Genomic DNA, 15,197 nt, shown 5'->3' with positions numbered 1-15,197 from the left:
GATAGCAGTGTGCTAACAATTTTTTGGAACTTAGAAATGCATGGAGAGAGCTGCACCAATGTGCCTTTGCAGTGGAAGATAAAAAAAACTGCATAAATTTAGTGTTTTTTTTTTGTTTTTTTTTTTTTACAGTTTAATACTTTTACATACGGTAATACAAAAGAAATCCCGCTTCCTGGTGTGCGTTCTCAAAAGCATTGAACATGAAAGACAAATGTTCTGCTCACCTGTAAATGTTAAACTTTGAGCACAACATCAAATACCACATAAAATGTATAACCCGCTACCTCTCTCCAAATGCCAGAATATCTACAAAGCAGTGACTATAAGCAAGGTATACAGCAGGATCCTCAACCAATCTCTGGCCAATATGAAAAAAAAGTTGTTGCCACTACCAGTTTGGATGCCACAGGGATCCGTGCAATGGGTGTGCTCCTCATCTCAGTGGTACTGTAGCGATTTGCCACAGAAGAGTAGGAAGATACCCAATGTACACCCTGTGGTGTCTCAAGTGCTAGCCACAGACTTTTTCAGCAGCCCTGTATTGGACAGAGATTAGTCGAGGTTCCTGTTGGACTCATGGCTTTTATACTTTTGCACTAGCTACCGTTTTTCTTTGTAATCATTTGTTTCTGTGTTGCCACATTCCAGTTTGTAACTTTATTTGCCCACCAAGCTGTACGAGGGCATAATATTTCACAACATAAGTTACAATTTTTATCAATACCATTTTGGGTTAAAACCTATCAACATCTTGTAGTCTTTCAGTAGGGAAGGTGTAACCAAAAACAGGCTTGTTTTTCTTGTTTCTTTTTTTACAGCACTCTCCATGCTGCACGAAAAGGCAAAACATAATGCATTCATTCTATCATAATGATCATTATGGATGCCACAATACCAATGCATGATATTTTTACTATAGTACAGAATTAAGGTAAATATAGCAACAAATAATGTAACAATGTAATCTATTGTTAATGTTATGAGTGTGCTATACTATATTTAAATTGCGGCTTGTAATACTTTCAGAATGTTTAATTAGGATCGGAAACCACCTCCACTGTTTTACCTTTAATGTTGCCAGACGTCTTATTTCAAGAACTGACAGACAATTCACTGAAATTGGGATTATACTGGATAAAAATGTGAGACTTGAAACCTAGGGCCCGAATCATTAATGCGTTTGTGCCTCTTTGTCAAGTTGTTTTTTGTTTTTTTTTTTTGAGTTTTGCATTTTTTTTTTTTCGTTTGCCCCAAATTGTTCTTCAATTTGCGCCTTTTTTTAATATTTATGTGATCGTGAGGTTGCTTTCTTTTTTTTGTTTTCAGTTCCACACTGTGGGCAGCGTTTAGGGTTCAGCAATAGCAAAATTTGGTTTAGGTAACCCAACCAAAAGGATATTAGTCCCACAATAAGTAGTGTAAATGCAGCAATAGATAGAGAATTAAAACATAACATTTAATGGAAACATTAAATAGAACAACATAAAATGGTTCAAAAGCAAGACTGCTTTCACTAAAATCTTTTAAATGGTGCAAAAGTTTAGGGTTCCCAGATGTTTTTGCCAGGTTCATCCTTTGTGCCTTTTCAAAAAGTGGCAATTTGTCACAAACGTGCTTCAGTTTCAACTTGGGAGTGATTTTATATACATATTTTTGATCCATTTTATTTTTTTTAAGATCATTTGAAAAACTACTTTTTGCTCTCTAAAGTCACAAACATGACTAAAGACCAAAAAGGACCACTTTGTACTTTAGGGTAAATTCTTGATCTGTGTGCGCCATTGTGACAAATTTGGAGCAAATACTACAAGATACGAAAAGCGACTTAAAAAAATGCAAATTATGAATCAGGCCCTTACATTTTAGCTGACAGAGTATACTATATATCAATATGAAATGTATGCTCCCCTTGGTGGATTATACATGTAATAAAGAAAAGGCAAAAAACATGGGCAGCATGGTGTCTCAGTAGTTAGCACTGCAGCCTTGCAGTGCTGGGGTCCTGGGTTCAAATCCAACCAAGGACAACATCTGCAAGGAGTTTGTATGTTCTCCTCATGTTTGCGTGGGTTTCCTCTGGGTTCCTCCCAGACCCCCAAATACAGGGAATTTAGATGTGAGCCCCAATTGGGATGTCTGTAAAGCACTGTGGAAATAATGGTGCTACGTAAGCAAGTGGACAACAAAGGACAACATCTGCAAGGACAAAGCAAAGGACAACATCTGCAAGGAGTTTGTATGTTCTCATCGTGTTTGCGTGGGTTTCTTCCGGGTTCCTCCCAGACCCCCAAAGACAAGGGATGTCTGTAAAGCACTGCGGAAATAATGGTGCTACATAAGCAAATAAATGACAAATAAAAAAATAACCAAAAGACAATAGCAATGAATTATTTCCATTTAATAAAACAATTGTTTTAATAAACAAGTAAAAACACAATGAAGTATCTACAACAAAGGCGATATATTACATATACATATTTTAAATTTATTTTCCCAAGGCAGTAAAGACCTTTTCTTCCAGATTTCTAGCTATTTTTTTTGCCAAGTCATTGCATACACACCATATACACAGATGTACACTGCTTGGCTTACAAAATACACTCTGGCTTTAAACAAAGGCAAAATTTTTAAATACAAAACTGACTAATACGTCGCGATGTGTGGCCCTACGTTAGAATGTACAGCAAGTGATTGACAACTATACAACACTATAAAATGGTATTTCTTTGCTTGCTATATGATAATAGTACCAAACAATGTTCAACACTAAACCAGTGCACCGATTTTATTCTGCCATACAACTAAAGTTCTAGCATCTTCCTTTTGATACGCGCAACGGTAAAACGAAAAATATTACATTAGAATGTATGGACATCATTTTGTTTAAAAAGAGAATAAAGCTGGAGTGCTTGGTATTGAAGAGTATGAATCCCTTATCTTAGGAGTCCTCTACCACAAGAGAACAGTGCAATAAAAAATGGTTTCCGGATTTAGGAAACAAACATAGGCCCAGACAAAAAAGCACTGGTAAGTATGGTCATTTAACAGATTCTGCACCAAAGGTGGTGGGTCTAGCACTCACATAGTATCTACTGGCATATGCCAGAGAACAGAAGTGATGAGATATTATTGGGCTTGTATACTTGGATCTAAACTCTAGGTATAAAAGATTTTCTCAGGTGCACTCACAGTCCATTCATTTTTGGGGTCTGTATAATGCTACATCATGAGTGTGAAAATGTATACAAAAATGGCAGCAGCACCAGAAGATAAGCTATTATATATTAGTAACAAAAGCTTATTAATTACATTTCACTATTGCTCTAACTTTTAATTTACAAAGTTTTACATTTTGGGTGACATATCTATCTATATATTATAATAATAATCTAAGCCATGGCTTATGCCAAGTGATACATAATACTGATAAACAGGAACATAAAAATGTCAGGATAGGTAGCTCTCACATAGTATAATGCCTTCATTTTACGTTATTTTATGAGCCAAATCAATTCACTTTTCCAAAGTCACCAAACCTTCTAGTACGACTATATAACACATTGTTCTATAGGGGTTACTGTCCCACTTCATCAGTGAAACAAATACAACATGTTCTAATTCTTTACCACCACAGGAATAGTTTGACATCATATCTATAGATCTAGAGGAAAACAAGTTTGCACATTTGACAGCAGTGTAGAATAAAACATAATATACACAATAGATGAAGGCTAAGCAGAATACATAAAACATGTCGCCAAGGATCTATTACTATGTTGCGTTTGTAACTGGTTTTGAGTATTTTAATGGCAAAGAGCTAACAAGAGTGCCAAGGCACCCTGCTCGTCAAATGAGACACATAGGAGCTTGTTTGAACAAGCACCCTTTCAATCAAAGTTTGTAGCCTTTTAGTATATTGCAATCATATTATAAAGCACTGTGTACTTACAATTACTAATTTTTCCTTCTACCAAGTGAATTTTTCTGTTTTCCATTAGGTCTATAACATCACATGATTAAAAACTGACTAGCTGAATCCTTCTAAGCTATATGTAGAAACAGGAGGTCAATTTTCTCTGTACAAGTCATAAGTCACTGCAAAAGTCCCTGTTAGGGATCAGCTGGACCAGGATTTGAAAAGTGAAATTATAAAATGCAGGGACAAGAGACTTACTGTTTGTACATAGAGCAGAGAAAAGAGAAAAATTAACTGGGTAGAAAGGCAAAATGAGCAATTGTAAGTGCACAGAGGTATATAATATGATGATTACAACATATTAAGAGGATAAAAACTTTGATGGGAGGAGTGCTTTTTTAAGTAGGAATCCATTTCTCATCACTTTACAGGGCAGGCTTTGGTCCAAGACTTGTAGTGGTGGTGTTCATGAAAGTGCACATCACTGTACGTCTAGCGGTATTATACAGAATAGTTCACATTGCATGGCTCAAAAGCTGATGATCTATTCAAGTAGATGTTAAATATGCTTCTTGTTCTGCAGTCAGTACATGACAGTCGTACTGACAGACATCAAGTAATGACTCAAAAGGGACAGAGACAGGCACTTCAGTTACAGCATCAAGCCTATTACTATCACACTCTGGGATTCAAAGGTCATTTGTGAAGAATGAGGACTATTTGGCAATTGGAGTGTAGTCATTTTGGATTAAAATACATTTAAGCAAAATGGATCAGAAGTAACAGATTTGGCAAACAGAAAAAAAAACTGTAGAGAGAAGAAGGTTTTTGGTGCAAAAAAATTAGGATTAGCATACCTAAAACATAAAATAGGGGAACAAGAGACTAAAAGAAAATCAACTTAAATAGTTAAAGTAAACTTGGGAAACAAAAGTAGGTGTTATTGCAAAAGTGAAAATTCTGATGCTTAATTTTATGGCATCTTTATCCAACGGATTCAGGTGTAGGTTAACTTCATCTCCACTGCATCTGGTACATATGAGCGTCACAGTGTTACCAGGGATCTGCTTCAATGTATGTGGGAGAAAGTTGAAATTATTTGTCATTTATGCCAAGATGGTCACTGAAGCTATATTGCATCAGTGCTACCAACCATGTCCCTAATTTGTGTGACATGATCCACTGCTATTATATTTGCAGGCAAGGCCTACATAGGAAATATAAAAAGGCAACCATAACACCAATACCTATGCATATATTCAGATACAAAAACAAGTGAGAATACACCATTGGATAGTATTGCTTCATTGTTTCCATCTATACGGGAGATGGAAAACATGATGGCATCCAACTATACAATGAAATGATTGGTCCAGTGGGGCACTGTTACTAGAATTTTCTGTTCATTCTTAAATGCATGAAGACAAAGTGAAGAACGAAGGATTGACTTCTGTATGAAGAATGTGGCTGAATAAGTATACCATAAATGCCATGGCACGTTAGCATGGATTAATTCATCACTACAGCCCATCTGTCCTTTACTGGATCACTACTGAAGTATACAGGGTGTGCCATTTGTATGGATACACCTGGGTGGGCCATTTATAAAGTTGGATCCAAAATGGCCGACTTCAAAATGGCCACCATGGTCACCACTCATCTTGAAAAGTTCTCCCCCTCCCATATACTAATGTGCCACAAACAGGAAGTTGATATCACCAACCATTCCAATTTTATTTCGGTGTATCCATATAAATGGCCCACCCTGTACTTTCTGTAATATACCATAAAGGTATTTCGGAGATATAACATTGACGTGAACAAATACTTTGGAAATGACTTGACTGGCCAATACATCCACAAATTCCTAATATTCATTGAGGTCAGTGATGCTGACCTGAGTAAGAAGCAAGCGGAAAAAACTGACCTAAAATTAATGCTACTAAGAGTGAGAAGCTGTCCAAGGAATGCAAGTAGTATCAGAAACACAGACAAAGGGCCCATATGTGGAGCAGTCCTGGAGTTATGGCATATGGTTATTACAAAAAAGTCCTGTCATCTGTTTACAGATGAATAAAGTGCATTGCAACTCTTGTAACAGTCCACAAACACTCACGAAAACTCAGCACATCTTGTTTTTTCAGTTCCAAATATTGTGTTACCATGCTGGATCTCGTGAGGACATCTTTTTCCTATTTACATCTTAAGTCAAAAGGGTCATTTCCTTTCTGAAGTGCATTCCATACCAAGTCAAATGGAATGAGTGGACACCTCCGACTGCTGCCTGATGTAGGTCTGGAAACTCTTGTCTCCTATCGGATGTTCTCTAAAAGATCAAAAGGAAAGCCATTAGATACATTTCAAGTGCTGCATCTCAAGTCATGCACAACCCACATAAAAGGTAATCGTGTACAAACACTTCACAAATATGGCAAAACTGTGTCATCTAGCAACCAGCCTGCTCTTGCAACCCTTTGGTTTTCCTCAGGAGTAAACCTGAACTTAAAGGAAAACAGTCAGCAGGATTGTGCACAGTAACCAACAGTAACCTTTCCTCCTCCAAGATGGTGCTGGAGGCGCCTGCCCAGTAGCAGCTATTGGCAATCACCTGCCATTGCACAGGCGGCGCCATATTGCAGGAGTTTATTGCTTTCTCTAGCAAGATGGCGTCGCATACACAGTAACAGCCATCAGATCACCAAAAGCTGCTACTGTGCAGGCATGGCCGGAGCAATTTTCAAACTTTTTTTTATGAATATCAGGAGAACAGCAAATAATTTAATTATAAACACAGTACATATGCGGCCAGGCTGCAGCGCAGGTGCCACCACCGGCACCTGCCTGCAGAAGGGTATTTTTTTTCCCCAAGCTATATATAATATTCATTATGTAAACTAGAGGGCAGGTCAGTGAGGGATCAGTGACCAGCTAGCAGACTTCATTAAAGGCCACGTTACACTAAACGATGCACCAGCGATCCCAACAATGATACGACCTTGTCAGGATCGCTGGTGCATCACTACATGATCGGTGGTGAGCTGCCAAACAGGCAGCTTCACCAGCAATCAGCACCAGCGAGGATGCTGGTTTCTAAGGTAAATATCGGGTTACTAAGCGGTGCGCGTCACTTAGTTACCCGATGTGTACCTTAGAAACCTGCGTGCTCGCGCCAGGAGCTGCCAGCACGCAGGTTTCTAAGGTACACATCGGGTAACTAAGTGACGCGCGCCGCTTAGTAACCCGATATTTACCTTAGAAACCAGCTCCCAGCGCCTGCTTAGAGCGCTGGGAGCCTCGCTGATCGTTGGCTCCCGCTGCCACACGCAGCGATGCGTGTTGGCCAGCGGGAGAGCAACGATCAAAAAACGTCCGTGCACGATCAGCGATACCCGGCGGGGGGGGGGGGGGGCGGTCGCTGATCTCAGTCACACACAGTGATCTCGCTGTGGCGTCACAAAATCAGCGATCTCGCTTGCGAGATTGCTGTGTGTGACGGGGCCTTATGAATACCTAAGCAGAACACCACATGAGGATCGCCCCAAACGCCACCCCGGAGCACTAGCATATTATTAACTCAAAACTGAAACTAAAGGTTATACACCCACAAGTCGGATTTCATCAACCCAGGTATCATTGTAATCAGTATAACGGCGCCAACCTGACACTAGTTCCCTTTAAGTTCAGGTTTACTCCTGAGCAAAACCAAAGGACTATAAGAGCAGGTTGATTGCTGCTACTGTGCACAATCCTACTGACAAGTTCCCTTTAATTCCACTTCACAACTGAAATATCCAATACAGACTACTGACAGATGTGGCACTGTTCCTGGAACCAAAAGCAATGGTCGAATTTATGAAGACTAGCACCTATAGTCTTGCTAGAGTAAGATGTGGCAAATTGATAGATGCAAGTCTCTTAATAAAATTATTGTATCGTTGCACGACTTGTGTGCCAGAAAATGAAATCTACATATTACAAAATCTCAAGTACATTATAGTCAATTTTCCACATTGTTAAAGGGCCCAGCCCATGGTTACTAAGCTGATTCAAGAGGACAAAACTTTCAAAACTACACAAAAAATACTTTTGACTTGTTGATGTCAGTTTTGTAACCCAAGCTACAGTACATTAAAACGTGATAGAAAGAACACGCTCCACTATATATGTAGCACACAGGCTAGCTGGGGTACACCTCCAGGCTTGACTTTAGTAATATAAAAATTAAAAAGTTAAAAACAAAAAAAGACATAAGGTTCAAACTTGCTCCCTGTAATACTGATCTAGAGGGCGTTTAAACACACTCAAATGTTGCCAATTGCCAGGTGAAGATGGAAAAAAATCCCCAAATACTTGGATTATTACTTTCAAAAAAGCCCTCCAGACTCTAGTCGAAGTCAGTAACAAATTCTTGAGTGTATCAATCACCAAACTTACCAATGTACTTAATTAAGACATTTTAATGTATAGCTCTGAGTTTTGGTGAAATTGTGGTGAATTATAAAACCTCTACTTACTGACTGCCATACTTTGTCTTCTTGAATTTATCCCTCTTGTACTGAGCATGCTCATCTTCTAATGTCTTGACAGCTTCTATGATGCTACATAGTGTTTTGTAGGTTTCACGAGGGTCATCAATAACAAAGCTGCTGTATTCCTCTTGTTCAGGACCATCGTACACGGACTTACTACCACACGCCTCTAATGAGACAACACATAAAAGGACTAATTACCACAGAACATTTACATCATCTACACTATAAAATTGTACTGTGCAATAGTGTAATACTGTAGAACATGGGTGTGTAAGGAGGTGGCAGAGAACCTAATTGCTTCCCCTCTCTCCTAGGTGCTGATCCCATGCACATTATGTGGTACCTGAATAGTGTACCTGTTTATTAATGTCTTAATGTCTTATTGTGTTCATGTACTGTGCTTATTATGCTGCATTATTGTAATGTATGTCCAGTGTATGCTCCGTTCGGTCGTTGTACTGTGTAATGACTATAGTGCAGTGTTAGTTAAGGGTGAAGCTGGTGGGTTGGATGAGCAGTGAGTGCCCGGGCATGCTTGCCCAAGGCAAGGCACTCAGGAACGACTAGGAACTAACTGGAACCATGGAGGATACAGACTGCTGCCCCGGAACTTACGGGCAGTGAAGTGGGCACAGGACTGCATAGTGCCCCACCGAGGACCACAAGTGCCCAGAAATTGGACTTGGGATTGTTACTGTGGACTGTTACTGCTGCTGCCGCCATTTCTGCAGTTGATATGGTGGTGAAGAGTAATAGGGAAAGAGCAGGAAGTTTTATCAGATGTACTGCAACTACTTTTTCTACCTTTTTTATTCTAAAATAAATAGTTTTTCCGGTTGGATTATAACTGTGGTCCTGGATCCAGATTGCCTTTGCTGTGATGACTGTGGAAAAGTTGTAAATCGCTCAGGGTTGCATCTAGTTGGTTTGTGTTTCATGTGCAAGGGGCCGGGGTGCTTGTGGACTGTTGCTTTAAGTAGACTCGCCCTCGACTACCACCCCGTGCCACCTTGTTACATTTGGCATAGTCGGCAGGATTCGACCTCACCAGCCCTACGACCTAAAGACTGATGGAGCGAATTCCTGAGATGCGTGATTTAGAAATGTGCCCACCGTGAAAGAATTGAAGATGGCGGCTCACAGAGATGTTAAGATGTTGACTGCCGTGAGAGAGACAAGGATGGTAGTTGCTGAAAAGTTAAAGATGGCGCTGACCGCTACAGAGAAGATGGTGGCCGTTGGCACGAATATGGGAGATGTTGCCACCTTTTGTAGGCTTCATGGAGAAGATTTGGCGCCAAAAGGCAGGAGGTTGCGCCTACTGGTGAAAAAGGCCCGTCCTAAATGGGTGTGGGCGAAGAAAACGTTCACACCCATGCAGCCGAGCCCTGAGAAATGGGTGAAGCGGACAAGTGTGACCCCGCTCATGAATGGGCGGAACAGAGCAGAGCAAGACGACGTGTCCCGAGGGAAGACACCATTATTTACCAAGATGGAAGGGAGGAGGAGCATGTCGTTCCACGGCAGCTTCAGCCGCCAGAACTGGAGAAGATCGTGGCCCGGGCGGAGACAGTCCTATGCTTCGAGGTCTGGTAGTTTGAGGAATTCGTCGAATAGCATCCTTTTCGGCGGTCGTACAAGTGGCTGGTGGAGAGCAAGAAGCCTGCGGAAATAAAAGAGCCGGAACCGGAAGGAGCGTGGAGGACATTTGAGGCGGCAATGAGAGGGATCGTTGCAGCCACCGTCACCGACTTTCATGGCCGTGCCAGAGAACTGTCGCTGGATGCAGAGGCGGTGAGAAGGGGGTTTCTGTCCGAGCACCGTACTGCCCTGGCCGCTGTTCCCTCACCTCTTGTGGCCCCGCCACCATCCCCGATCCTGCCCAGTCTCTACCGTCGCCCCCAACGTTGGTGACACCTGGTTCCTCCCGTCCTGCATCTGTCCTGTCCATCGCCGGCAACGTGTATGTGGAGGAGCCTTGGATACCTATGGCAGAAGATGCAGAGTGGATACGACTGGTGATTCGAGAAAAGAAGCAAAGGGAGCGCCGCATTGTCAAAGAATTGCAGCGTCCCGATGGGAGAACTGCAGCTGGCCGGATGACAAGTGGTGTGGTCCGGCACCTCGACCAGGCTCGAAGATACAGGTACATTCAAGAGTACGAGACCGGAGTGAAGGTGTATGTGAATGCCGGGTCCCTGACTTTCCGTGGTTCTCTGCAGGAGGGGGACCGTGTGGCCTTTGTTAAAGTAGGGTTCCCCAACTCCAGTCCTCAAGGCCCACCAACAGATCATGTTTTCAGGATTTCCTTTGCATTGCACAGGTGAAGCAATTATCACCTGAGCAATACTAAGGAAATCCTGAAAACATGATCTGTTGGTGGGTCTTGAGGACTGGAGTTGGGAAACCCTGTGTTAAAGAACAAGGGGGCCCCGAGGGCCTTATGTGGTGACCGTACGGATAGCCTGATTGGGCGGCAAGCTCACCGCAAGAGGCCCAGTGGGATGAACGGCCGGTTGCCGCAGCCGCAGTTCCCACACATGTCGAGGAGAGAGTGGCATCTAGACGCAGTGAGGTAGCCGCAAATGTGACAGCAGAGCTGAAAGCTCTGGGACCGCCGCCAAAGGGAATGCAGAGCAGAAGGAACAGTGGGGACTCCTCCTCCAGTGGATCCTCATCCCACACATATACAGTTGTGCAGGGTCCACATGCGGCCCATTACACCAACCAGCGGCCGTGCATATACTGAAACGACCCCTTTAAAATTTTGTGCGATGCTGGTTGCACTGTGGAAAATACCAGGGATTGTTCCACGTTCCTGAGAGGACAGTGAGCTCTGTACGGCGCCAAAGGACTGAGGCATCAGTGGCGGCCGATACAGTCACAATGGACCAAAGATAACACTCCCCTCCTCACGGTTTACAGTTGCGCTTTTGGCTCCAAGAGCCAAAATAGGAACTAAATTTCAAAATATAAACTGTAAACTAGATCTTAAAAAGTTCTCAGACCTGATGAAGTGGATGTACTCACTTTTAAAATCCATGCCATAATGGTTGTATAATCAAGATGAAAAGATTTTATAGGTCTAATTATATAGTAAGAGAGCTTTCAATCTCTGCTTCCCCAGCCTGATAGCTGCAGCTTTTACTGGGAAGTGACAGATCTCAGCAGCAGAAGGGACACTGAGGAGAAGTCAGTTGGACTAAAAATTGATTTAAACTTTAAAAATCTGTCAGAATAATCCTTTTTTTAAATAGATACAGCACCCTCATCAGGTCTAAATGATGTATTTAGTAATGTAGTTTGTATTGTCAAATTTGATGACAGTTCTTTAAATTATTCATTGCATAATGAAAACGTATATACACACACACACAATATATATATATATATATATATATATATATATATATATATATATATATATATATATATATATATATATATATATATATATATATATAAACTGTGTATCATAAATACACCAATTCAATAAGGTATTTAAGTCAGAAAATGCAAACACCTTAAAAACTTGGATGTTGTGTAAAAATATATAATAATTGAAGTTTACACTTCATTTACGGCCGCCCACGCAATGTGGACGTAGCCCGGAGAGAACATGGAGTGGCTATGCCCGCCCATCAAATTCATGTAAATGTATGTGGCAGCGGTGCACACAAGGCAAGAGATGCACCTAATTAAGAGCTGTGAGCCTTCTAATGAAGTTGGCAGGTATCATTCCACCAAGCTCATCATTAAATACTGGAGTGCACATTGCCACAATGAATCGGTCCCATGGTTTTTTAAATTTCAAACTCATCTCAAGATTTTAGCATGTTGCCAGTGAAGAGGAATATTCGTGATGTCGCTATATTGTCTTGCTACTATGTTTGTATTTTAATCTGATGGAATGAATAGGATGTGAAGTCTTGACCTATTCTTGGTAGTCTTGGACATTCTTATTTAGAATGAGAGGCGGCTTAATATAGCCTTGATCCAATAAAGCATTGTGCTCAAATTTTTTAAGAAGTGAAATTCATTTCCAGTGTGTTTTAGAGTGTGGAGGGAAACGTGGTGTACCCAGTAACCCAAGCAGTCATGGGAAGAACAAAAAACAGCATGCGGATGGTTGGCTTCAAACCTTGGCTTAGCACTAAAGGCAGGAAGAATAACCACTAGCCCCGGTTCACTTTTCCAGTTATTACCCCACTATACAACAAAATGAAAAATCCGATTAGGTTTCTTGCAGTGGAATGCACTCGGATACATACAAGTCATAGATTTATAGAAACCATTTTTCCAATAATTCACTGTAATTGTATAATTTGTAAATATGAAATACTTAAATGATAAAGTTACAAAATGATTACTGGGGCAGTGGGAAACTATGGGGCTCATACCTACAGAATATATTACCAATATCATCATCCTCTACATCCTGTGTCTGTCCATCTCCCAAAGAAATTACATTCATATGACGATAAAGAATTCAATCCTACCTTGCATTTTCTCCAACTTGGACATATATATGTTAAAGAGGGAGTAAATTCTTTCCGTTTCTCTATCCCCATCGATGACGAGCTGGATATTTGCTGGCAGGCCCCTGTAATCAATACAAGACTACATAAAAACTTGCTTCTCAGGATGTGTACATAAGTTACTGTTCTGTGTAACACTAGTTCAGCAAAGGTTTTTCATGACTTGGAATATTTGGTGATTGGTTTATACAGCTTAAAATGAAAAAAATAAATAGTACAAGTTTATCAGTGCATTTTTATGGACAGAATATTGTGCTAAAGGGTTTTCCTGGCACACAGAATATTAATGCATTGAAAGCCCATCAGAAATAATGAAAGATTCATAATTCAGCTGCTGTTAAAATTCTGTTCTGTTCCTGAGCTGTTACATGTGGTGATGTGACCTCCCAGTGCTGCATTTCCTGCCACAGTTTGTTCAAAGCACAGAGCAGAGAATTCCTGTCTGTGCTTTAAAATGGCTGAGCCAGTAGCGCTCCATCGTGATGTCACTGGTCCAATGGGCGGGGCTTATACACCTGCTCCCCCCTCCCTGTCTTGCTCTACGCATTTCTTCTTGTGTAGAAGAAGACAGGGAGGGGGGGGAGCAGGTGAATAAGCCACGCCCATTGGACCAGACTGTGGCAGTTTACATACATCTGAACCGATATAAAAAAAGGTATTTATGCATGAAAGGTGCGTTGTCAGGGGGAAGCAAAAGTACTAAGAGAATCCTTATGTGACACACAATTGAATGATATCATTATATGATATCTCAAAAAAGGGGTGACAGATTCCCTTTAAAGGGGTTGTCCGTTCAAAACGACAAGTCTGCAGTCACTCTGTGGTCTGAAACACATCTGGTTGACTATCCCCCCCCCCCCTCCATGAGTTTGTGACATTTATGCTATTGTTACTTATTTTTTAAGATTTCCACAATAATCTCCAGATTTTATAGGATCCTTGAAACCGAATTTTTTTCTGCATTTGACCAATGGCAATGGGTATAGGCAGATAGAACCGACACATTTTCTTACCCAGTGCATGGACTGCAGCCAGAGGCATTCTCTGAGGTAGCCTTACAACACAGCCAGTGGCCATTCAGGAACGCTGAAGGATGGTAAACGGTGAGGCGTTTCTGGTTACATTGACTAACTTTGGTGAGGATGTCTATCCAGTCCATTGCTTCAACACAGTTATTTGCTTGAATATATAAGGTCCTCGAAGGCTTAATAACTTGAAACATCTAAAATGACAAAACAAACTTATTTTTACTAAGTCAATTGAGGCTCATCGTTCTGCATCTGTGCATTTGAACAATAATTACCAATTTTCTTATGCAGTGACTACATAGAAATGTCAATGGTGTGTCAGTATTGCATTACTTATCAACGAGCCCAAGGGAAGAACTGATCTGTTCACTTCTTGGTATACATAATAAATACCACTTAGGACAGAGCTCTCTACACTGTTGTACAAAAGGAATCTAATTACAATAAATGCCCCTCCTCTGGCACACATTGGAGAGTTGTCAGCCAAACTTTTGGAACTTTTGTTTGTCCAACAGCTATCTCCACCAACTCCAATATACATGTTCAGAAGGGAGGAGCACTCCTGTTTGTTTTCTATGAGAGAGCCACTGCCAGACTCCTCTGGCAGCAGTTTCCTTCCCAGAGAAGATCCTTCTCTTCCCAAAATGACCTGATGGGGGATACTCAGGAGGCCTCCGTACACAGATTGTCGGAGGGATTGACTGACTTTAATGTTTATGGGTTTTTACCCCTTCAATCCCCATCCCATTTTGACCTTCTTTAACAGGCCAATTTTTTCAATTCCAGGCCAATGTCTCCTTACGAGTTAATGACTCTGGAACATATCCCAGTGTTTCTAAGATTGTTTTTTTGTTACATGTTGTACTTGATATTAGTGGTAAATTTAGGTCGACGTGATTTTCTTTTCTTTAATGAAAATAACAAAAATTGGAGAACTTTTTTATTTCACCGCTGATTGAGCTGAATTGCGGCTTGCTATTTTTCCACATTTTGTTCTACGGTATGATGAAGCAGCATAGTTTTTTGACACTTTTGCATTTTCTTTTTACGATGTATGTTGTGATTATCAATTGTGGAATTTGTGGTGGTGCGGGCGCCTCCCATGGCAGTGACAGCCGGGTCTCTGCTCCTGTGCCCTGCATGATCGCCATGACAAACACCTACATTAAAGGTCGGGGAA

General features: G+C 41.0%; 1 protein-coding gene across 1 annotated transcript in view; it reads right to left on the bottom strand.

Annotated features, from left to right (window-relative positions):
- Window positions 1-2,384: 2,384 nt before the first annotated feature.
- Window positions 2,385-15,197, bottom strand: part of RASA3 (RAS p21 protein activator 3) — a 285,794-nt gene continuing 272,981 nt past the window's right edge. The window contains exons 21-24 of the mRNA XM_073590520.1: window positions 14,003-14,211; window positions 12,951-13,054; window positions 8,434-8,617; window positions 2,385-6,245 (exon numbers count right to left, since the gene is read on the bottom strand). Coding sequence (XP_073446621.1) covers window positions 6,170-6,245; window positions 8,434-8,617; window positions 12,951-13,054; window positions 14,003-14,211 — 573 coding nt within the window. The 3' untranslated portion in view covers window positions 2,385-6,169. The remainder of the gene's footprint in view (window positions 6,246-8,433; window positions 8,618-12,950; window positions 13,055-14,002; window positions 14,212-15,197) is intronic.

The sequence above is a fragment of the Dendrobates tinctorius genome, unplaced genomic scaffold (genome assembly GCF_039654945.1).
Source record: "Dendrobates tinctorius isolate UK_male_01 unplaced genomic scaffold, ASM3965494v1 ptg000117l, whole genome shotgun sequence".
In the NCBI taxonomy this organism is placed as follows: Eukaryota; Metazoa; Chordata; class Amphibia; order Anura; family Dendrobatidae; genus Dendrobates; species Dendrobates tinctorius.
The sequence above is the reverse complement of the archived record's forward strand: the minus strand, read 5'-3'. Positions and strand labels throughout refer to the sequence as shown.